Raw genomic sequence first — 26,036 nt, 5'->3', positions numbered from 1 at the left:
CATGGGGGTGAAAACATCATGCTTTGGGGCTGTTTTTCTGCTAAGGGTACAGGACGATTGATCCGTGTTAAGGAAAGAATGAATGGGGCCATGTATCGTGAGATTTTGAGCCAAAACCTCCTTCCATCAGTGAGAGCTTTGAATGGTTGACCAAATACTTATTTTCCACCATTATTTACAAATAAATTCTTTAAAATTCCTACAATGTGAATTCCTGGATTCTTTTTCCACATTCTGTCTCTCACAGTTGAAGTGTACCTATGATGAAAATTACAGACCTCTGTCATCATTTTAAGTGGGAGAACTTGCACAAACTGTGGCTGACTAAATACTTTTTTTGCCCCACTTTATTTGCAAAAAAGAAAGTTTACCAGTTTAAACATTGAATATCTTGTCTTTGCAGTCAATTCAATTGAATATAGGATATAAAGGATTTGCAAATCATTGTATTTTGTTTTATTTAGAATTTAGACAACGTGCCAACTGGTTTTGTACATGTGAATTTAAAATGTTAAACACATTTGCAAAATTAAAAAAAACAAAAACTTGTTGTCATTATGGGGTATTGTCTGTAGAATTTTGAGGGCAAACATGAATTCATTCCATTCTGGAATAAGGCTGGAACATAAAATGTGGAAAAAGTGAAACCCCTCTCCCCAGAAGGCCTCAGACAGTCACAGGAGGAGTGACTTTGTTCGACCCCGGTGCCGTCTGTGAGGGCACAGCTGAGGGCAGCAGCTGCCAGGCTAAGCTGGTGCAGTAGGGGGTGGTTGCTTTGGGGAGCCGCCCACCACCACCACCATTACAACCACCATAGTGGCTCTGCCAAGCCACAAGGCTGGGGGGAGCCCCAGTGGCAGCTGGGAAGGGTGGGGCGGCCAGCTGTGGAGCAGCAGGACGGTGGTGGGGGTGATCTGGAGGTGCTACTAAACCAGAGTAGGAAACATCAACATATATATATTAAAAAAATGGTTCCTTGAAAGACTGTGGCCCCTCATCACGAGCTCCGGCCACACATCTGGCGTACCATCTGTAACGCTCCCCCCAGTGTGACAGGTAGTCCCTCTCCGTCTCTGAAGGGAGCAGGAAGGTAATTTTGGGTGTAAATGCGTTCCGTAGCTCTCCAAGTGCATCTGGACACGGCAGGGACGCGGGAACAGGTCATTAGCGGTTGGAAGGAGGCGAGCAGCTCGGAGATGGAGACTAAACAATTAGATCAAACTGTCAAGGCCGTGACGGCACCTACAGTGCATGTCTTGTCTGGACAAGAGGAATGATTCAGGTTGGACCACACGCCGGAGAAAGGTCAAACGCTAGTAATGAGAGGCCAGGAGTATATTAAAGATTCTTCCAATTTATTATCAGAATGTACAGTTGAACATTACCATGACACACATGTGAATGGGAATGCGAACACATATGAACAGCAGCCGTATAAACAATAAGAGGAGCGTTAGTTCCCCCTTGCTGCTGTACATATTGGGATGTGGGAGCAATCAAGAATGCATCACAAAAACAAAAGCCAGTGATAGAAAACTGCACAACAGGTCCTAAATGGGATAATGACTTCCTTATTTCCCCCCACATTTTTATGTTACATATGTGACAGCCTTTATTATTCACGTACACAACATTACTTAAAAAGACGAGAGCTTTCACGTTGATCGACGCCAACGGCGCAATAGATGCCAGCATTAACAATAAAACTTTGTCGTTGTCAGAACTATTGATTTGAAGTTTGATTTGCGGCAAAGACACACAATGATGAAGTATCGAGGCCACACCTAATAAATGGATGTAAAATTAAACTATCGCGAGAATGAAGTGCTCATTTTTTTAGGTAATGTGTGAACTTGTGGAGAAATGATTACAAACCTGACAAAATTCAAATTAAAATAATATTGTCAGATTATTAAAATAAAAAGAGATTTCTGAATAATTTTATGAAAAACATGTTTTTTTTTATATGAGTGGTATTACTAAGGAAGAATCATAATTGAAGTACAGTACGAGTTAATTACATTGAAGGGAATAAAGTGATAATAATACAAGGGGAAAAATGTAATTTTAAAGTCCTGTGAGAATTAAGTTGAAACATCCATTTTCTACATTACTTGTTCTCATTAGCTGGAGCCTATCCCAGCTGACTTCCGACAAAAGGCGGAACACACCTTGAACTGGTCGTCAGCTAATGATCGGCCACACGTAGACAATTTATTATGGTCTATTATTATTTATGGACAATTCAATGAACATGCATGTTTTTCAGAACATGCAAACTTATGAACAAAGACAAATACCCCAATGAAGATTCAAACCCTCGATCTCTTTGCTAACGACCACTATTCCTAAAATAACCAGAAGCATTTGAGGATCTTACTATGAGAATAACATTGAATTAAGTCAACATTCAAGAGAAAAAGTTCAAAGTTAGGTTTTACTGTCGAAAAAGTCATTTGAGAAACGTATTTTTTATTCAAGAAAAAATATTTCGGCTTTAAGGAAAGTTATGAAAAAAAGTGCAAAAGATTTACAAAAAAAAACGGCCTTTTATGTGTCATTGCACGTGTTAAAATGTTGCCATTATCGCGTTAATATGACAACTTTATTCTCATTGACTTACAACTATTTTTCCCTCTCGAAGCTTCATTCTTATAATATTACAAAAAAAAAAAATTGTGCAATGTTACAACTTCATTCTCGCATAATTTTTTCTGCCCCAGTGTGGCCTACAATACTCTGATGGTGTACACAACTCAGCCGCTTTTAATTTGTTCCGATGTCTGCTACATATCGTGTAAGTTTTGGCCACATTTATTTCAAATAGTGTGATTTTAGCTTTTATCACCCTATACCTTGGCACATTAAACAAGCATTGCTTGTTTTTATAATACGATATAAAACATGTAGTGGCAGGTTTGCCTTTTGTCACGTTCAGTTCATCACAAACAAAAAAATATATAAACATCATTGACACTTAAACGTCTTATTATTAGTTTCCACTGTCTTATACAAAGTCATGTTGGCCTAAAAAGAATAAAATATATTTTTACAGCATCACATACATCAAGACGTGTGTACCATGGCCAAGCAGGAAGTTGTGTCTTATCTAAACTCCCAAATCTTCTCCATAAACACACGTTTCCCCACTGCTGGCGTTATTGCTACTTATTAACAAGGAGCTGAAGCGTCGAGAAACAATGCACCACAATAGAACCACATGAATCGTCTCCAGAAGATCCTAACTTTTGTTTGTACACTCAATGAATGCTATTGGAGGATAAGGCAGCTCCATCTTTTAAGGCCGCTATTAGACATACTGGACCAGAAGGGGGGGGCGTGGGGCGGGGCATGGATTGTGATGTTTTTGAGTCAGTGGAAATGTTTAGGGTTAGAGCCCAGAGCCTTGATGGGGGAGAAGAATGGATTTTTTTTTTGTGCTGCTGTGACTCTCATACAAGAGATGACTGTTTCTCATTGCTGGTAATTTCCATACTGGCCCTGTGAGGGAGGGTGACAGGACTTGTATTACTTGACAGTTTAAACACAAAAAGGTACAAATTAAAACGTTAGCTACTAAAAACAAATACATCTGTGTAGTCTATGATCATACTGCACGCCATTACAAATGGCTACGTTTGCTTGTATTGACCAGCAGATGGCAGCAGATCCTCATAAGTGGTGAGCACTAACACTACTGGAGGTTTTCTGCTTTACTCCTTCATTGTTGACTAAAAGGATGTGAGGTAGATTCAGGGCAAGGATTCTAGTAATTCTAAACAGGGGTCGAATCGTGTATTTCAATGAATAACTCAATGTGTCAACCCTATCATGGGTTAAAAAGGTGCCGTTTGCAGCGGATCGGTATAGCACATCAATGTAAATACCATGCAGGTACTCAGCTAAAGGATAATGTTATGTTACAAAAAGCAGTGTATGGAAAAGTGTAGGTATGATTTGACTCACCGGTTTAACAGCAATATAAAATATCATCCGTTTAAAAAAAACTAAACACATTTTTATATACACAGTACAGGACAAATGTTTGGACACACATCATTTCAATGCGTTTTCTTTATTTTCATTGTCAGTGAAGGCATCAAAACTATGAATGAACACTTGTGGAGTTATGTACTTAACACAAAAAGGTGAAATAACTGAAAACATGTTTTATATTCTAGTTTCTTCAAAATAGCCACCCTTTGCTCTGATTACCGCTTTGCACACTCTTGACATTCTCTCGATGAGCTTCAAGAGGTAGTCACCTGAAATGGTTTTCATTTCACAGGCGTCATAGTTTTGATGCCTTTCGTGACAATCAGTCATAAAAATAAAGAAAACGCGTTGAAATGAGGTTTGTCAAAACTTTTGGCCTGAACTGTAGATTTAATAATTTAGTTTTCAATTCATTAGTGTGTGTACATACACGACTGGCATGCCAGCCACTACAAGTCTGTTGTGATCGACCGCTACAAACGCCAGTCACTTTATTTGAGCCGAATGGCAGTTTTTTATAGTTTAAAATTTAATCGTGAGAAATAGACATTTATTTGTAAATCTGTTCTTTATTACTACTAGTAACATACATTGCATCCGTGTAGCATTCACAGCGATCCACTTTTTTCACATGGTATGTTACAGCATTATTCCAAAATGGAATAAATTCCTTTTTTCCCCTCTATGATCTAAAAACAATACCCCATAATGACACCATGAAAAGTGTTTTTTTTTTGTTTGTTTGCAAATTCATTGAAAAATAAACTAAAAAAAACATACGTACATAAGAATTCTTTGTTGATGCACCTTTGGCAGCATTTTAACAGACTTTTTGGGATTCCTAATGAAATATTCATACTCAAAGGTTAGCTTAGAGTGTATGTCAATGTTGCTTAAATATTGATGTTTATTGAATATTTATGCATAACAGGTTAGTATAAAGGTATTATGCGCTTACTATGATTATATGTGAAGTGAATCTCCGTTGAAACCTGTCGACACTTTGCAGAAATATAGACTAACCTCAAGACGGGCTGGGACTACCTTTGTAGAACAATTAGGCAAGCTATAAAGGGTTGAACAAGGGCAGGACTTTTTGGAGACAAGCAATAGACGGATTGTTATGGGAGCCTTGTTGATGGAATAAACACTTTGCTTAAAAGAAACTGCAATACACCAATAAAAAGACTCAGATAAGGTTAACAGACACTGACACACCCTTGTTAAACTCCTCCAACTTGCTTTAAGTGCTAAGAGATTTTGACGATTGGGGTTCTTGTCTCTCACACAATCGGACATGCAGGCGTGGTGACTGTGTTGAAAACAACCCAGAGAGCCTCTTGAAGAATATGTATTTGTGCTGATGCAAATACATGAGTTTCGGACAAATTTCTTCTCCCTTTGATCAAAAACCAACACACGGCGAGTGGAAGGAGTCCCGGTTAAAGGAATCCATCCCCAAGTCTTTTTGAATACAATACCACAGGCTTAAGCGCACCTAAGCTTGTGGCAGTTTCGCCCGTTCCTCTGAGCAGCACCTCTCAAGCTACATCAAGTTGGATGAAAAGTGTTGGATTTCATCCAGGATGTCTCTGTACATCACTGCATTCATCTTCCTCTCTATCCTGACGAGTCTCCCAGTCACTGCTGCTGAAAAACATCCCTGCAGCATGACGCTGCCGCCACTATGCTTCACTGTAGGGATGTTATTGGCCTGGTGATGAGCAGTGCATAGTTTCCTCTGAACATGACGCCAAAAGAGTTCAAGCTTTGTCTCATCAGAGGAGAGAATTTTGTTTCTCATGGTCTCTCATGGTCTGAGAGTCTTTCAGGTGCATTTTGACAAACTTTGTACGAAAAAATGGCTTTCCGTCTTGCCACTTTACTATACAGGCCAGATTGGTGGCTTGCTGCAGAGATGGTTGTCCTTCTGGAAGGTTCTCCTCTCTCCAAAGAGGAATGCTTTAGTTCTGACAGAGTGACCATCGGGTTCTTGGTTAGCTCCTTGACAAGAATGCAGCAATGTACAGAGACATCTTAGATGAAAACCAATGCTTCCCATCCATGGATCTTGAGAGGTACTGCAAAGAAGAATGGGCAAAACTCCCCAAAGATAGGTTTTTTATACAAAAAGACTGCAGGCTCTAATTGTTGCCAAAGATGTGTCAACAAAGTATTGGAATCTGAGCCGAGGATGTCGTTGTGGCTTGTGCAGCCCTTTGAGACACTCGTGATTTAGAGCTATTTAAATAATCTTTGATTGATTGATTTTGAACAAAAGCTGTGAATACTTAAGTCCATGTGATTTTTCACTTTGTCATGTTTAATTAAACATAAAGGACAAGCGGTAGAAAATGGATGGGATGGATGTTTAATTCTGTTTAAATTTAATAATTTAAGGGGTATTTTCTGTGGAATTTTGAGAACTAAAATTAATTGATTACATTTTGAAGTAGGATTGTAACATAAGTGCTGTGGATATTTACCGGATGCACTGTACACTCGCTGTTGCTGGTGTTTTTATATCATTTTTATATTCTTCGAAATGTGTAGCCCGCTGCAAACTGCACCTTTAAGTAGAATGTATGTTTTATGCTTTAGCTAAGCATGCTGTGTTTCTCAACCTCATTTGGTTCAAAATCCGACCCCTGGTGACCAACAAATGTTAAAAAAAAACAGTGCTAACATTACAAATCAAAGAAGGATAGAAGATGAGGGAAAGAAAAAGAGAGAGAGAGGGGGAAAACATGAATGCAAATTAAAAGTCTAGGTGCTCAAACATCTAAGATTGGACGTTGAGGTCTTCACAGCAACCATTTACCTTTGCTTCTTATAGAGCTAGTCAGGGGGTTCAAATCCCCGGGCCTTTATTTCCTCATGTGCCCCTGAATATTCAAAGATAATAAAGATATCAACGTGTAGCTCTGGTCTCCAAGCAGGAGACCACATGATGTTACAGGGCAAAAAGAAATAATCTTCCTTCAAAAACACAACAGCAACAAATCTAAGGAAGAACCCGTCTTTAAAAGCCCTTAACATTTCCCTCAAGGGAGGGGGGCATGTCATAGTCAGGATACAAAACCGTGATTAAACATGAATGGCAATAACAACATACAATGTTTTAGGGGAAACAACTCAAGCCCAAATATGATAATAGCGTGCAAATAATACAAACTCACTGCTACAAATAAAAACTACGGCCACTGTGTACGTTCTGTACATTTTTTTCTAGCTGCTCAATGCTGGGCCCATACTCACCTGGTCATAGCCGTAAGGGCGCTGCTGTTGGCCCTGAGGGGGTCCTGGCTGAGGGGGGCGATAGCCACCGTACTGCTGGCCCTGCCCCTGGGGGTAATTAGGGTACTGTCCTGGGGCACTCTGGGAGGGACCTATGACACAGATTCATGTCTGTGTTAAAATAATGTGTAGTGTACTGCAGTGTTTCTTAACCATGTTTCTGAGCTGTGGTCCGTACGGGCTGCAGCGGTACTCACTTGTATTACACTTTTACACCATTATGGCAGTGATGACAATTTCAAACAAACAGAAGAAGTCTGGAGCTAAAGTCATAAAGAAGTTATTTAGGCGAAAAAAATATGGCAAAAGTGGTGAGGCTGTATTTTCATTTGCACTTACATTTTTTTTGACAGTTAATTTATTTATTTTAGCACTGCATAATTATATTTAAATTAAATAATTGAAAACCCTTGTTTTGCGGGGATTTTTATTAGTATTTTTTGTACTCAGCCATACCTTCACTTGGTTAATGATCTTTGTGATTGACACATGGTTTCATATAATTTAAAAAGGTTGTAAACTGTAAGTTGGGCCCCAAGGTCAATAAAGTTAAGAACCCCTGGTGTACTGTATACTTGTGTTGTACAAATAGTCGAAGATTCGATTTGGACGAGTCTGATTCCAATATCAATTCTCCAGTCGAATTGTGTGATATCAGTGGGAGGGAGGCCACATACAGAAGACTTTATTGTCCAGTCGTTGTTGAAGGTCAGATTTTCACAATTTATTTTGATTTGTTTCAGGGTTGAGTGAGTAGTCTTCTCCTCACCCAACTGCTGCTTCATTGCGACACATATGCCTCACAATTTCCCCCTGTGGTGTGGCGGGAGTACTGCATAAATGAGCCAGCCTCGTTTCAATGGTTTCATCAAGCCTTTTTGGGCAATGTTCGTCGGGCCGAATGGAAAGCTTTGGTGGGCCGGATGTGGCCTGCGGGCCGCCAGTTAAATAGGACTGCTGTAGACAAATATTTTTGAAAGAGTAAGAAATAAATCTTGGTTTCGGTTGTCACTGTCACTACTTGATCGGTACGGAAGACATGACTGGTCCACAAATGCGCAAAGACTGCATATCCTATTCGACTTGCAATACAGCCATGGCCCAAAATAATGCACCCCTGCATTTCTGTCAGATAATACACCACTTCTCCTATAAAATAGTTGAAATTACAAATGTTTTGGTATTCACATGTTTAAATCTTTTGTTTGCATTGGGACGACACAAAAAAAATAAATAAAACAAAAAGCCAAATCTGATATTATTCTCCACAGAAGTCCAAAAATAGACTGGACAAATTATCTTATACATCTGTGAAGGCACCATTAATGCTGAAAGGTACAAACAGGTTTTGGAGCAAAATATGTTGCCATCCAAGCAACGTCTTTTTAATGGACGCCCCTGCTTATTTTAGCAAGAGAATGCCAAGCCACATTCTGCACGTTACAACAGCGTGGCTTCATAGTAGAAGAGTGCGGGTACTAGACTGGCCTGCCTGTAGTCTAGACCTGTCTCCCTTTGAAAATGTGTGGCACCATATGAAGCCTAAAATACCACAACGAAGACCCCGGACTGTTGAACAAGTTAAGCTGTACATCAAGCAAGAATGGGAAAGAATTTCCAAATGTTTACAGAGTGTTGTTAAAAGGTAAACCCATGTAACACAGTGGCAAAAATGCCCCTGTGCCAACTTTTTTTGCAATGTGTTGCGATCATTAAATTCTAAGTTAATGATTATTTGCAAAAAAAATAGGTTTCTCAGTTCGAACATTAAATATCTTGTCTTTGCAGGCTATTCAATTGAATACAAGTTGAAAAGGTTTTGCAAATCATTGTATTCTGTGTTTATTTATAATTTACACAACGTGCCAACTTCACTGGTTTTGGGTTTTGTACTACGAACACACTGAACTTCCTGCTTAAAGCGTTCCACACCCCCCACCTTATCAGCCCCCGTTTCGCAGAGGATTCTGGGAGATGTAAGTAATTTTCAGACCCAGCCAACGATAAAGCGCCACCGACTGGCTACCAAGAAAAGTTAATAGATGACAAACAAAGGTCGATAGATACCCTAAGTCAGACTCATTCAATGAGTGATTCAGAATAGGCCCCCGGATTAGTTCCTTTATAAAGGCAGACATCATGGAGGTTGTGTTTGTCTTTCCTAGAAAAGCAGGCTTCAGAAAAAGGGTGGATGCAAGTTTAAAAAAAAAAACTTAACTTATCATCCCAAGTCGAGCACAACTATCCGAAGCTGTGTAGGACTGAGTAAAGCCTTACTGGGGCTCAAGTCAAACGAGGCCCACGCAGGATCATTAGACGCTTGTCTTAATGCTGTTGCGCATAACCTTGTGGGGGCTTGCAAGAGATGAGCCTGAGGTGTGTGTGTGTGTGTGTTTTGCTTCGCTGCAAGCTCATTACTAACATGAGCTTTGGCCCAGACTCAGGTTGAGGGATGTAAACTTACAGAGGAGAGTGGGATGAGGGAGAGAAAGACTTGCTACTTTTGTTGAACAAAAAGCAACCTCTCTCTTTTTAAAATTCTAGCTCCATCTCATTAAAAGTGCGGCTCATTCTATAAGCCGATCTTCCAAACTTTTCTTCATATTAACTTTCTGCTAAACCCCGCAGTGACTGTCGTGGCGTGACGTAAATAAATGTAACTAAGAAAATGTATACACGCCAATTAATACTTCTATAACTAACACAAATAACTGCCCGCGTATCTAATTAGAGGCAGGTAAGGAAGTATTGGCATAAATAGCTGTGGCTGTAGGCAAACTTCTGATTATTTTTTCATATCTAATCCACAAGATGGCAGTGGCTATATTTGAAATATCATATTTGGCCAGCATCTAGCAACTTTATCTACCTTTGGTAGTGCTACTCAGCTGGGGCATTAAACTAATGTGTTACACTTGCCATACTGGTGTTTATAATGAACCCATCAGCTCTATTAACACTATTACAACATTGGTTTTGTCGTTGCTGTTTTGTGCAATACACTTGTTAGTAAATAACTATGTGATCAAGACAGTCATGTTCTTCTTACGACTTTCTGAATGCATTTAAATATTTACTTATGTTAAAAAGGACCTATACTCAATTCCATTTAATTCACTTCACACCAAATAATATCCAATACATATTTAGACCAGAGGCCCCCAACATTTTTTGCACCAGACTGGTTCAATGTAGACATTATTTTCACACATCACCCTTCAACACATCCCAGATAAATTCAGTATAAGTAAGTGCATAAAAAATTACAGCTCACCTCAACACCGAAGTAGTGTTGTTTTTTACTTATTGTCATTAGCATGTGGGCTTATTTTTTGTCTAACATATCGAATGCATCGTACACAATACGGCTTTCTATTTCTATTGTAACAGTTATGTATTCATAATTTGTGCAATATTTTATTCATAGGTACACTTATGTATGTTTTTTTGGTGCCATGTTCCATGCGTACACATCTGTTAATGCTGACTGTCAGTAGGGCTTTGTGCAATAATACTAGCACCTAATAGGCCACGAGAGAAATACATGTTTTTCCTTCAGCACACTTATTATATGCAACAATTTAGCACACTTGCAAAGGCCGTGCCAGCAATTCGAGGGTTCCAGGTTTGCTCCCCGCTTCCGCCCTTCTAGTCACTGCTGTTGTGTCCTAGGGCAAGACACTTTACCTACCTGCTCCCAGTAGCACCCACAATAGCCTAAAAGTAGCTTAAAGAGGTAAAGAATGAGTTTCACAATGTAAAGCGCCATGAGTCTCTAGAAAAAAGCGCTCAGTAAATATAATTCACTTCACTGCATTATCACAGTTCTCCATCTGACATTAACTACTTTTGTGACTGTATTCTTGATCTGCCCTGCACTGAGGTCATGGAGCTACCTAATGTTTTATATGGGTCTCCATTTTATTTTATTTCTAATATTATATCACAGTCTGTGTATGCTTTTGTACTGTTAATGTCCAATGTTGTTGGTGTCTGAATTAACTTTATCTGGACCTTGTTGTATATACCAGCAACTGCATCGGAATTAGCCTTTGACTACAATCTGGCACATCAACATTTTATGTGTATTGATGTGCATTGCCCAATGAAGCAAAGACATAACACAAAGCAAACAGAGATTTCCCATCAGGAGTTGTATCATATCGTACATCTATTATTGGTGTGTCTAGAGCGCATGTGTTAAATTTAAGGCCCAGGAGCCACATCTGGCCCAAACCATTATTCTCTGTGGCCCGCGATTGCCAGGAAAGAATGTGCATCAACTTTATTTCATCTTTATTGATTAATGTATCTACATTTTCACAGAAAAAAAACATGAAGGCATGCAAATGCAGCTCTTAACTCAATATTATTTGATGCAACAAGCTACAGTAGGAAAGGGACTTATACGGCCCCATTCCTGGGTGGATCTCGCATGAGAAGAAGAGGACGGGTTAATCATTTTGCTATGCAGTCTGCTGGAAATGAGGGAAAGCTTCACTCTACATAGCATCTGACGCTGTGGTCAAAATTGGAATGCGGCTAAAGTGGATAGTTTACTCCTCCAATTTGTCACGTTTCATGTGTCAGGTAAACCAAATAGTGCCTTCTCAATCCTGTTTCTACTGTATTTCTTGCCTTTGTGTCATTCAAACTTTTTTACTTATGAAAATTATACACTATCTAAAATTAAGTTGTGTCATGTTATGTGGTCTGGTTTGTTATTTTCTTTTAGTTTCTGTTTACGCTCCCTTGTTTAGTTTCCATGACGACTTATGATTTTAACCTGCCTGTTGCATTTGGGACACACCTGTCTCTAATTAAGAGACCAGTATTTAAACCTGTTTTTGTCTGTCAGTTGGTCTGGTGACTTTGCTAGTTTTTTCACGCCAAAGTTCATGCTGCTCCTTCATGCCATAGATTCATGCTCGCTTTCCTGTTTATTGTCCATAGTTCTGTCTAAGTTGTGTTTTTGCACCGTGCGCCTTTTTGTTTGTTACTTTTTTGATATTCAAGATTAAATCATGTTTTTACCTGCACGCCATTTCCGGAGTAGTCCGTTTGTTTCTTGGGAAAACCATCCTCGCAGTAAGCTGCATAAACCTCCACGTCATGACAAGTTGTCACTTAGACTTTTGATTCCAAAGCAGGTTTTCCATTAGTTTGTTGGTAAACAACGATAAAAAAAGAAAGGAAACGGAGTAATATTATCATGAAGCGGCTCTCCAAGGGCTTTGGCATCTGCGATGAGCCCACGATGAAAATAAGTTGGAGAAAAAATGGTCATTTAGAAATGTATTATTTCTGTGCGGCAGCAAATACGTCATGGACCACTGTTTTAGACCACAAAGAACTGTCAGAAATGTCGGTATGTATGCAACTGCAAACTCACCGTAGCCCTGCTGCTGTGGTGGGTAACCCTGCTGACCCGGGTACTGCTGCTGAGGAGGGTAGCCCTGTTGCTGGGGAGGACCTTGCTGATAGGCCTCTTGCTGTTGGCCATATTGGGTGTTACCTTAAGAGGGGTCATCATGCAATGTTAGCTGAGTTGTTACGCAGATCAAATGCAATGAATGGTAAAAACTTTCAGAAAAAGTCAGGGTGGAGTATCAGGTCAACATTATTTTACATTATGCAATGTTTGAAGTAACATTTTGTTATACAAGCCACTCTATAATAAAACTCATGTAAACTACTCACCCTTTTATTAATCGATCAAGAATATTTACCTGAATGCCCATCCCTATTATATAAATACCAAGTTCATGTTAGTAAGAAAGTGTTCCTTTTACTGGAAGAAATTGTTCATGTTTGAAAAGTTATGGAAAAGGAATGTTGTTAGCAGAGTGGGGAAACAAGCAAAGCAAATGTTAATTGAATAAAGAAAGTAAAGGGGTTGAGTCTGTATTCATGTTGTGTACAAGCGAGCGTTGCAGGGAACTACATTACTGTCTGATTAAGACCACAGATATTTGAGGAATGAACATAAAAGTTTTAATATCCTCTATTCCTAAGAACCCAGAAAATAATGAAGAAACTGAGGTGTGTATGACGGGGGATTTATCAGTCTCTTTGCATCATGTTGTGTGTTAACACAACTCCTGGGCTGATCTCCTACCTTCTGAGGCGCCCTGTGCTGCGTGACTGTACTGGTCCCCATAGTAGTCTTCCTGCCCTGGGTACTGCTGTGGGGGTCCTACATACACATATACACAAACAGCATACACACAAGTAGATTCAAGGTGTTGTTGGATGTGTGAGAATAAGGATGAGGTGGGATTTGGCTTCTACGCTGTTCTTCGTTTACTGAAGAACATCCTGCTTCAGCAAGATGTTTGCGAGCAACTTGTGTGGAGATGGAGGGGAAAATAAGAGTAAGACGTGCAGGAAAAGTGGGTTAGGGGAGTGACGAAGAAGAGTCACAACTTGCACACTTGACAAACGCACACACAGACAAGGATTGGTCACCTTGCTGAGGCGGTCTGTATGGGGGCATAGGCCTCTGACCCATGACATGATTTCCCTGGTTGACCTGGCCCATCATGCCCATTGGGTTCTGCTGCCCTTGGTAGTGCTGGCTGCCAGCGCCAGGAGGCATGTTGTACTGCTGGGAAGGAGGCTGCTGGTGCATCATGGGGCCTGAAGCATCCCAACATCAAATCAGACAGAGACCTTGAGTACATCAAAGATCACAGCAGTAGAGTACAAATGAAAGCCTGTACCTTGATTGGGCTGCATGTTCATGTTGGGCCGTGGCCCGTAGCTTCCCATGGGCTGGCCCTGCGTCATGTTCATTTGGCTCTGCGCTGGAATGCCCTGGGATGAAGGGACAGCGTGGTTGTAACCACCCATCGAGCCATGACTGCTCGGAGGCATGTTTATAGAGCCACTGGGCATGTTTGGGGGCTGGTTAGGGCCTGGACCGGGACCTTGCATGGGCATGTGATTAGGGCCTGGAACAAATACAAAAATGACAGCACGGATTATTCATGACCGCCTTTGAAAAATGTCATAAATATTTCATACAAGTTAGAGATTTTTTCCATAAAAGTCCAGGGCAGCAGCAGAATATACTGTACATCATACAAAATGTACATAGTGTTAGGAGCTGGTCGATATGGGATTTTTTTTTTTGTCATATCATTTGTTCTCAATTATCACAATTTTTTAGTTTTCAGTAAATGCAGATTTCTTAATGCAAGATTATACTGACTACCATTGCATTCCTACAGTTAATTACTGCAGTAACACATTTCCAACGCGTTTAAGTAAGCGAGGTAAAATATGCTAACAGCTGACAATGGCCGTGTCTATGAATGTTCTCATTGGTCAATTTGTTCATACCTACAGTATGATCGTGTATACTAGCGGTGTAACGGTACAAGTATAACCTACGCTACAGTCCGTACCTTGGTTAAGGCCACGGTTTTGTTTCTTTTTTGGTACATTTTATGTGGGTAAAAAGAACAACTTTTTTTCTTCTCAAAGTTATTTTGGTATTTTACTTGTCATCACAATCTCCATTCTGCAGTAAACAAATTAGCAGTGGTGTACTGAATTCTATACGACTTTTATTTTAAGTTAAAATTGACTAAACATTACTTTCAAATGGTACATTATTATTTATATTCTTTGAATATGTGTATACGTCAGTGCTTCTCACCTGTGGTTTGGTGACCCAGACAGATTGTGGATTTTTTTTTAAAACCCAAATACTGCATCTTATACGTGTTTAATGAAAGCACACTAAAGTGTCGTTTGAATTTGAAGTACTGTAAAATAATGTGTGCCAACATATAAAACATGTTTAATGATTATCCACAAATTCATAAAAGATGAAACAAAAAGTGTCTGCAGAGTTCTTTTAGTACATGTTATATGTCTGGTTTTGAATCAGAGCAAAAACATTCAAACAATTTTTCATTGAAAAATATCTATATATATCAATGTATTTTTTCCCGATTAAATTAGTAGATGTGTTTAATCTTCCAGTCAGGGCGAATAGTGTATAAGGCAGACAAATAGCATACACAAAGACATTCTGTGCCTGCCTGCAAGTTCGCATTCAGGGCATGATTACGGGTGAGCTGCAGCACTCAGTGAGAATAAAGTTTGTCACTGAAGTCGCTGCTCCTCGCCAATCTTGTTTTGACTTCTTTGCTAGTGTTAGCCATATTTCCTTATTTTATTCTTCGAGGCTGCACTTCTAGCTGTGTAAGGGGTAGAGGCAAAACGCTGATTGAACATTGGCTACGTCGTGATGAGTCAGACTTTTGCGACGGAGGATAGGGCGGGTGCGCGCACACGTACTCAAACACATTCATTTATATACACAAAATCGTACACAAACATTCACAGACACACACACAGTACTACGGTCAATAAAGGCAGATTGTTCCATGCAGAATTTTACCGAGCATCATTGCTTCCAACAGACATTTCCGCCATCTATGATCGTGGTAATATTTGCCAACAGCTGATCACCGTGATCGAACTGAAATTTATCACAATCGTCGATCAGCCCTACATAGTGTATCTGGTAAATGTCCTCCAACGAGTATGTCGAAAAGCAAAAATTTCTCAATCTACATGCAAAGACTTTAAAGCGTTCATCCTGGCCTGCTTATTCCTAAACCTCAGTTGTCAGTCAGTGCCCTAAAAAACATTTGCATGTACAGTAATCCCTTGTTTGTCGTTGTTAATTGGTTCCAGACATGATCGCATAAAATTAATTTCCGTGAAGTAGGAATCATTAAATCAAATATTTTATAGCAAGTGCATTAAAAAAATCTGTTTACTACCTTCAAAATACTTTATTCATTGAAGTGCAATACGGCGAGGGACAAAAGGCCTCAATTATGATTATATTTTAAACAATGGGTGCGATAAGATTAAAATGGGACATGTCTGAGCAGGCTAAATTGTCAATCATCGACACTAAGACTCGACAGAAATGCACTTAAACACACTGGATCGTTTACCCCAGCAGCAAGGCACCACTGCGAGCAGCCCGGAGATAAAAACAAAATAGCCGAATCATTAATAAACTTGACATATGCGATATCAAATACAAATAACCCAACAAAACTCCTCAAAAAATTTGCATTATTACTTTTTTTTTAATAAACTTGACATATGCGATATCAGATACAAATAACCCAACAAAACTCCTCAAAAAATTTGCATTATTACTTTTTTTTGTTGTTGCATGTTTTATTTTAGTTTTTTTTGTGTGGAATCAATTTCCAAAAAGACTTCAAAAGTGCACCTGTACTGTTTTGTGACTCAGCATTCTTGTTAGCAGCTACAGTCCCTAAAAAGTTCTAAGCTACTTCTAAGCTACAAATCCTTGCCACTAAGGCGGCAGATAAACTGTTTTTTACTTGTATTGTCACTGAAGGATGAGGAACAGCTAAATATGCTATACTACATACCACAAGGGGTATATACGTAAATAATTGTGGAACACAAGCTGGAGCTCTTGAATGTAAACAAATGTGGACGGATCGATAAAAATATCGACAGTAACAATACCAAGTATAGTATCAGAACATGGTTAATACAACAGTGCTTAGGTCAATATTTTATAAATAAATAAATGGGTTGTACTTGTATAGCGCTTTTCTACCTTCAAGGTACTCAAAGCGCTTTGACATTACTTCCACATTTACCCATTCACACACTGATGGAGGGAGTTGCCATGCAAGGCGCTAACCAGCACACATCAGGAGCAAGGGTGAAGTGTCTTGCTCAGGACACAACGGACGTGACGAGGTTGGTACTAGGTGGGCGTTGAACCAGGGACCCTCGGGTTGCGCACGGCCACTCTATCACCGCGCCACGCCGTCCCTTTTACTATCAAAAAATATTTTGTCATTTCTGTTTCAGTTTACAAACGGGACACAAGAAAGCTTTAAGGGAAAAATCCAAAAGATATAAATCAGAGCCAATCGTAGGAAATAATTGATATTGTTACACCGCCATTCTATGTTTTTGTCCGATTAAAATTGTGATCAAAAATGTAATCATTCAATGATATTGAAAATTTCAGGTATAGGTAGGACCAATACTGCCCCTGCAATTACTTGGTATTAGATCAATAGCCAAATTTGTAGTACCGCCCAAAATTAATATGAATTAGCTTATTGCCATTCAACAAAAGAATAAGAAGTGCTTTGTACATTTTAACAGAAACGTATACAAAAACATGTTACGATAGAATGTAACCAGATCAACAGTCAAATAGCAAGTATATAAGTACCAGTTTGACAAAATAGTACATGTAGAAATGACACAATATTAGAAGTCAGAGAAATAATCGATTTTTAGATGCATTGCAATTCAGACATGGATGATTATCAAATCGATTAGTAAATAATCATTGTATTTATTGTAAATTAAGTCATGCAGACAATTCTAAAATTTGGCTGACCAGCACCTGTACATAAGGGCACTTATGTTCAAGTTTTTTACACATTGCCATTAATTTGATAAACGTAATGGGAATTAATTTAACTGTTTCTTGTAACAAATGCACTGTTTTTAAAAGTTGAAAGTGAAAAACGCTTATTCAGTGAAACAAAAAAAAGGAAAACTGCATCAATATAAATAAAAAAGATGCATCAATAATAATTAATCAAAGCTCCTGAATCGTAATCATGATCAAATCGTGAGGTGGCCAAAGACTCCCACCTCTACATAATATGTTACCACAGATGTCAGCAGTCAAATTAGGAGCCTTTGTAACCTGTTTTGAAATAATTATATTATCAGTTCAATTAGGACTGGGCGATATATCGATATATACGACATATCGCGGGTTTGTCTCTGTGCGATATAAAAAAATGACTATCGTAATATTCGAGTATACCTTCTCGCGCAGTTGCTTTTAGCTGCGGGCATTCAGGCTCTTCTCACTCTTTCCTGTCTCTCCTCACAGACAAGCAGGCGCACATTCTTACATACGTCACGTCATACGTCACATGCGTGTCCGCCCTCGCAGGGCAGAGAGGTAGCATACTGGGCTACGTTAGCTGCTAAAGTAGCCGTACGAGAGAATGAAGGTGAGGATCTGGTAACAAATGAAGGAAGACTTAATTCCCAATAAAAACAGCAGGGTCTCGATCGTCTGGCGGTGGTTCGGCTTCAAGTGGGAATATGTTGAACAAACAGTAATTTGTCAAGTGTGGGGGGAAAAAGCGTTGCTATAAAAAGTAGCATTACTGCTAATACGTAGCATTATTTGAAAAGTCACTCGCTAGAGAATGAAGAGAATATCATAACCGTAGTAACATACCACATAGTGAAAGACAAATACTTTTTGATTTCCTATTATGCAGCTCATTTTTATTTGACACTTAAAATGTCTCTGACAATCTTGCACTTTATGTTTTAGAAATGACATGAACATTTGTGCTATTGCTTAATAACTTTAATAAATACACTTTTAGTCAATTGACTGAGTTGTGATTTCTCTCTCTGCATGAAAGTTTAAAAGTAGCATATATTAATGCAGTATGAAGAAGAATGTTTTAATGTAGACACATATAATCATCATACTGCTGTGATTATATGCATCAAGTGGTCATTCAAGGCCAAGGCAAAATATCGTAATATATATCGTATATCGCGATATGGCCTAAATATATCGCGATATTAAAAAAAGGCAATATCGCCCAGCCCTAAGTTCAATATCAAATAATATATTGTGATATATATTGTCATTGTAGGAGGCTGCAGTATACAGCACAATAGAGATTGTAAGCCATGTCACCCATCCCTCAACCCAGCCAAATAAAAAAAAAAATGTCTCTTTGTCCAGTCATATATTTTGTCATAGTAGTTGTTTTTTTTTAAAAAACAAGGACACTGTCAGAATTCTTTTCCCCATGGGAAAAAACTCTGCCAGTCAGGGGCCCCTTGGAATTGTCTCAAGTCTATCACCCTGCTTAAAATATGTTAAAATCTAGTCTTGTGAACCCAATATCGTGTATCATCTTGTCTAGTGAGGTCTTCTCTCATTCCAAAGTTTTACTTTTAAATTGTAATATATTTTTTTATGCTCTAAATGATTTAAATATTAATAATTTAGATAGTTTCTAGTTTTATATTTCTTTTTTAATTAATGTACACTTTAAATGACATTTTTGATTTTACTATAGTAATCTATTTTGAGGAAAAATATAATTGATTGATTATTGTGCATTTTTTTGTTCAATGTCAATTGGAGAAAACAACTTAAAACATGAAAAAAACGATTTTGCGTATTTTTATTTTCCTCCCTCCATGCACATTAATTGCTTCATTCTATTATGGTGACAGTGCTCACCAAAGCTAATTCATCAAAATTAACGTCATCTTCAAAATAGTCATTTTTGTGTGGAAAATTATTCTCGTTAAATTAGCTCTCGTTACAAAATGCCATTACAGAATAAAATAATAGTACATTTCAGTAGTAATGTTGATAATAGAAACTAAAAAAGCTTTAAGATCTAAGACAAACAGGTGACATCATCCTCCAGTAGCGCGCCCTTTCTTGCAGGTCTGTGCTGTTGCTAGGCAACCCAAGAGCGAGGGACCAATATGGGGTGAAGAAAAAAAAAAAGAGGAGCAAAATGAGGCAGGGCCACTTACCAGGCATCTGTCCGTTCATCTGGTTCTGCATGTGCGCGGCCGGGGGGCCGCAGTTAACCATACCTTCAGAGGGCATGCTGTGACCGTGACTAGGCTGTGTTGGGGGCCCACTTTGGTTCATTCCACCGGGGCCCATGGGCATGTTTTGAGTCGGTGGCTGCGGATGCACAGCAGAAATAAATTAAAACACCATCCGTCCTTTGTCTCGTGTCTTGTCCTCATTAGAGTCCTATGTGAGCTGGAGTCTATCCCAGTTGACCTTGGATGAGAGGTGAAGTACACCCCGGACTGGTCGCCAGGCAATCACATTACAGTGCATCCGGAAAGTAATCACAGCTCTTCACTTTTTTCACATTAAATCCTTATTTCAAAATGGAATATATTATTTTTTGTTATCAAACCTATACACATAGTATCACATAATGACTTTTTTAGATTTTGCAAATGTATTTAAAAAAAAAAAAAAAAAAACACATGTACTTAAGTATTCACAGCTTTTGCTCAAAACTTTGTTGATGCACGTTTGGTAGCAATTACAGCCTCAAATAATTTTGAATACGATGTCACAAGCTTAGCACACCTATCTTTGGGCATTTTTTTCCCCATTTCTCTTTGCAGCACCTCTCAAGCTACATCAGGTTGGATAGGAAGTGTTGTTTATCTAGGATGTCTCTGTACATTGCTGCATTTATCTTAGTCTAGTCAGGCAAGTGACCAAGAACCCGATGGTCACTCTGTCAGAACTACACCATTCCTCAGTGGAGAAGAACCTTCTAGAAGGCCAACCATCTCTGCAGCAATTCACCAATCAGGCTTGCATGGTATAGCGACAAGATGGAAAGACATTTCTTTGTAAAAAATATGCCAAAATGCAGCCGAAAGACTCTCAGACGGTGAGAAACTAAATTCTCTAGTCTGATGAAACAAAGATTGAACTCTAGGGCATGAACAACAAGCGTCATATATGGAGGAAACCAGGCACCACTCATCCGTAGGCAAATACCATCCCAACAGTGAAGTATGGTGGTGGCAGCAGCATGCTGTGGGAATGTTTTTATGCAGCAGGAACTGGGAGACCAGTCAGGATAGAGAGGAAGATGAATGTAGCAAAGTAGAGAGACATCCAAACCAACGCTTTCCATCCAATCTGCCCAAAGATAGGTGTGCCAATCTTGTGGCATTGTATTCAGAAAATCTTGAGGCTGTAATTGTTGCCAAGTGCATTAACAAAGTAATGAACAAAAGTGGTGAATACATTCTAAGTTTTTCATTTTTAATAAATTTGCATAGCTTTTTTTTTTTTTTTTATTACTTTTCACTTTGAAGTATCGTCTGTAGAATTTTGAGGACAAAAATAACTTTCTTCCATTTTGGAACAAGGCTGTAACATAACAAAATTTGGAAAAAGTTAATTGCTTTGAATACGTTCCGGATGCACTGTATACGACAACACACTCACATTTACACCTATCCAAACTAGACTAGCTAATGTGTTTTGGGGGACGGTGGGAAAAAGTTACCAAAAGAAAACCAATGCAAGCATGAGGAAAACAAGGAGCAATGTTCCAATGATAGTTTAGGCCACGTTTACAACAAGGCTAAAGTTATCCAGGGTAAATCCCACCTAACCTTATCCTTGTCCACACACACACACACACACACACACACACACACACACACACACACACACACACACACACACACACACACACACACACACACACACACAATGATCTTTTAAGACTCCCTCCCCCCTCTGTCCACCGGCGCAACGCGACCTAGTACGCATGCACGAAAAATGCGCACGTCATAGTCGCCTCCAGTGTTGCTTTGTGTGCAAGTCCTTAAATTAAATTTAACTTATCTGAACAATTGCCAGTGTTAATGTATTTCAATTAACTGGAATCCAGTGTGCAGTAGGGCCCTATTGTAGTGAATCACACCTGACAATGTGATAAAGAACATTTTACATTAAACAAACTAGGGATCTAGAAAATCTGGTCAGGACACTCCTCACTCATTGGCCTTCACCGTCGTCCATTTGCATTTGGTGACTTTATATACTCTGCACCTAGACGTTGAGTTCACGACATGGCGGACAAAAACACGCTACCTTTTTTTTTTTTTTATCACATCCACGGGAACCCACATTTTTGTTGTCTCTCCTTCAATAAATGGACAAAGATTTCAGTAAGTAGAATCATAGCTGACCAGGACATTCAAAAGTTCTCTTGTTGTCTGAGATGTGTAGTATCCGATATAGCTGCAATCGCACGTTTTCTTTTCTTAAGGAATTCATGTGTGATTTCCACAAGCACCTGTACATGTAGAAGAATGAGAAACACGGGTTAGCTCCGGTTCTTATGAAGCTGGCTGTGGCGCGTTTGTTCTTATGTAACTTCCTGTGTGAGGGCGCGGTCTTTCTGACGTCACTTCCTCTCCGAACTCAGTTCGTAAACGAGCCACGAGTCCATTCAAAGTTAAGAACCGAAGATTCAAAAACTTACCCTTGTAAAAAAATTATTTAAGGAGGGTTACCTTAGTTTGGTGTGGCTGAAACGGGGCTTAGGCTAAATAAATATTCGTTTAAGGGTTTATCCGGCTTAGTGTAGCCATAGCCTTACCATGCCCATGCAACAAACTATACACAGGGATGGGAATGAAGATTTACAAAATCAGATGAAATTTTTTTAATCCTAAAACACTGCTTTGTGGAAGAAAACAAAGATGCATTTCCTGCTATTTTGAGTCAAAATCTAACAATATTCTCCTGACACAAATTTCACATTTATTAGCGAATATTTTCATAAAAATGTATCATTTGATGAAATTGATGTATACAAGTTTACAGATTCTTGCACACTTTTGGATTATAGACAAAAACAGGCCTACAAATGAATTAACCAGAATTCAAAATATTAAAATTTTGAAATACATAAGATCGTGTATTGTACCTCTGAATGGACTCGTCTGTCGTAGATTGGTGTGAGAGGAGCCGAGTCGGAGGTGGGAGGCTTCGATAGTTGATTTGAAGCTGCATTTGTGACGATGTTTGATTTCAGCTTGAAGGCAGATCCCAGTGAAAAATTACTTCTCCGTAAACTCACTTTACTTAAATGCCTTGCCGATTTAGCGTGGTCAAAGAGTGCCACCTTTCCCCGAGATCCATAGTTCACAATGTCCTTGCAATATAAGCCCTGACCACGTCCCGGTTCATCGCACTTTGCAATGAAATCGCTGATCAGTTTGTCTACTTCTACGATATTGTTGTTAATCTTCACCTTCAGTTTGATAGACATATCGAGCCATGCCCACTTCCGCCTGTTTCTTACGCCCTTATCGATATCTTTCGCTAATGAAGCATTCCTATCTTGAATAAGGTTAACCATGTCTGAGACTGTTTTGTCGATGTTGTAAGCATTTCACCAATCTCGCGCATTTTGCAAATTATACGTCATTTCCATTGTGCGCAAGAAATTTGCATATAGCAAGACGAGATTTTGTTTGAAAATGGCGCGACCGTGCAAATGGATGGTTTGAGGACGGCTGAAGAAGAATTTGCGGAATTCTGCACAGAAAGCTACATCGAACAGAAGAAGAACAGAAAAACAGTCTCCCAACACTGCGTAGATTATAGCATCAAGAGTTAGGGTTAGGGTTAGTAGACAGAACCTCCAACACAATCAATGTATAGCTGGAAACAATTTCCAAAATTGCCCAAAAAATTGTGCATTATACAAATTGCGCCTACTGATTTGCAAAATGTGCACCACACATTATTCAAATATATAGCTGGAAGCAATTTGCAAAAAGATTGCGCATTATACAAATTGCTCCCATTGGTATTGTGCTTACAACATCAATAAAGGAACGTGTTAATTGAGAGCTACTGTGTTTTCTTTCCAGATTAGTCGCCGATAAACACAACCAATATAAACAGAATACGAGTTCAGAAACGCTCACAATAATTGAGGATCAAGGACAACATATTGTCGGCAAACAACGCGTGCAGACGCCTATAACGGGCAATGTCATTGGTTGATGTCGTCAGCTGATAGCAGAGCTAGCCAATCTGGTGCCTTCACACATTGGCATTATATCACATAAATGACCCTGGCGACGCCAACATCGGCGGAATTCCGAGGATCCGTGGAAAATTCCAATCCCTGTATACAGAAATGAAATCAAAACTTGTGCGGACACTTACAGCTGGGAGGAGAGACTGCATGTTTTGATTAGAGTCTGCTATTGTTGCCAGGTACACTAGATTTCTGTGCAGGATCTGTTGATACCTGAGGAAGAGCAAAGGGTTATCAATAAAAGGTCCATGAATGCACCGTTAAGGACAATAACAACAATGGACGACTTACTGTGAACACTCTGTCGTTTTGCCCTTGCTCTGGAAGTCCATTATACTTTGAATCAGATGGTTATTCTCATCAAGTAACTGCAGGCAAAACGCATAAGATAATAGGTTATTTCAGTAAAATTTGATTTTTGCGGGGGGCCGGGCGGGGGGGGGGGGGGGGGGGGGGTGAAATGTGCTGTGTGTGTTTGTGGCTAACAAAAGAAGCATCTTGCTAGCTGGCTAAAACAAGCGCACAAAAACATCTGCGGGAGCTCAGTTCAAAAACATCAAAACCAACGAGGCACGGATGTATAATATGCCTGCATTACAGTTCATATTGGCCGCGCTATGACACCGCGTCATTGTTCCCAATCCCCACACACTCCGACTTGTGGACGTTACAGAGTTAGCACTAGCGGCTAGCAGCCTCCATTCTGCGACACCTTTAAAGAGCATGAATCACCTTCTGTATCCCGGCGGGCGTTATATCGCCCTTTCCGCGCTGTCTGTGTGGTGCAAACGCCACCGACATGGTGATATTTGGAGGGTAATTAAACGTACAAGATCATAAAATGCTAAAAGTCGCCGGCACACTTAGCAAATCAGAGCAACACCGATGTGAACCGTTCAGAATAGGATGCTATGTTGTAATGGAGTAGTCCGGTTTAGGGGGGGAGAAGAAGTAATGTACAAACATTTATCAAACTGTTTCTTTATATTAAGTGCAAAAATATTAATGTTCTTTACGTAATTCGATTTAAATTCACTAAATTTTAAAAACGTGGTATTTTACTCTTAACTGTAATATATATGTATTCGTATTTTCCCGTTTCCCCTATTGTGCGTGTAATTAAACAGTCCAAAGGCCAACGGAAATGGACTGCAAAATAAATGATGAAACTTAAATATGTCTAGTGGTGGTATTTATTTGACCTGTGGTATTAAACAATATTAAATAAATACCAAGTATTTTTATAATATTTTAGTTTTTAGTTCAGTTAAATTTTGGACATTTTTCCGTCAACCACTCAAATTGTAAATTAAAGTTATCGAAATATACTCACCACAAAAATATGTAAAGTCAGCTAAAATATGTAATAGTAAATGCATACACTAGTTCGTTTTTAAAGTTTTTAAAATAGCTAGTTTGAAACAATGGTGATAATAAATTCCGGGTTCACAGTTCATGCTGAATAAAGGATGATAAATAAATATGTCTTTTGGTTGTATTTGTTTTACCTGTGATAATAGGCAATGTTTAATACATAAAAAATAAATTTTATAGCATAATAGTTTTTAGTTCGGTTAAATTTTGTAAATTTTCCCGTCCATCCATCCATCCCTACCGCTTGCCCCGTTCGGGTCGCGGGGTTACTGGAGCCTATCTGAGCTTCATTCACAGTGTTAAAAATAACGTTCAAAATATAGAACATTCTCATGCATTTTAATCCATCCATCCGTTTTCTAGAAGTCGCATTCATGGAAAGAAGTATTTTATTTATTATCGGTTAGCTTCAGAATAACAGTGTTATTTAAAAAGAACAACAGACTTATTATACTCTAAAAATGGTAGTCTTACTTAAAAATGCACACATTTAGTTGTATTCAGTGTTCAAAAAATATAATACGGCTCTCAGGGAAATACATTTTAAAATATTTGGCTTTCATGGCTCTCTCAGCCAAAAAGGTTCTGGACCCCTGCATTATTTCGTTATTAAAGTTTTAAAAATATCTAGTTTGAAACAATGGTGACGATAACTTC

At 39.0% G+C, this 26,036-nt stretch overlaps 1 protein-coding gene across 3 annotated transcripts; it reads right to left on the bottom strand.

Annotated features, from left to right (window-relative positions):
- Window positions 1-1,338: 1,338 nt before the first annotated feature.
- Window positions 1,339-24,937, bottom strand: ss18 (SS18 subunit of BAF chromatin remodeling complex). 3 transcript variants are annotated; one of them, XM_061920299.1, is made up of 11 exons: window positions 24,738-24,937; window positions 24,297-24,373; window positions 24,134-24,218; window positions 19,927-20,083; window positions 14,016-14,246; window positions 13,762-13,932; window positions 13,412-13,489; window positions 12,686-12,808; window positions 7,255-7,385; window positions 6,818-6,881; window positions 1,339-3,501 (listed from the first exon to the last, which is right to left on the bottom strand). In XM_061920299.1, exons 1-10 carry the CDS (start codon window positions 24,804-24,806, stop codon window positions 6,864-6,866), a joined length of 1,140 nt encoding a protein of 379 aa, XP_061776283.1. In that variant the 5' UTR covers window positions 24,807-24,937; the 3' UTR covers window positions 1,339-3,501; window positions 6,818-6,863. The 3 variants fall into 3 exon arrangements, with proteins under 3 accessions (XP_061776283.1, XP_061776282.1, XP_061776284.1); XM_061920298.1 differs by lacking the exon at window positions 6,818-6,881; XM_061920300.1 differs by lacking the exons at window positions 6,818-6,881; window positions 13,412-13,489 and having other exon boundaries at window positions 24,738-24,936.
- Between the last annotated feature and the right edge of the window lie 1,099 nt (window positions 24,938-26,036).

The sequence above is a fragment of the Nerophis ophidion genome, linkage group LG14, assembly GCF_033978795.1.
Source record: "Nerophis ophidion isolate RoL-2023_Sa linkage group LG14, RoL_Noph_v1.0, whole genome shotgun sequence".
In the NCBI taxonomy this organism is placed as follows: Eukaryota; Metazoa; Chordata; class Actinopteri; order Syngnathiformes; family Syngnathidae; genus Nerophis; species Nerophis ophidion.
This window is presented reverse-complemented; position numbering and strand designations above follow the sequence as displayed.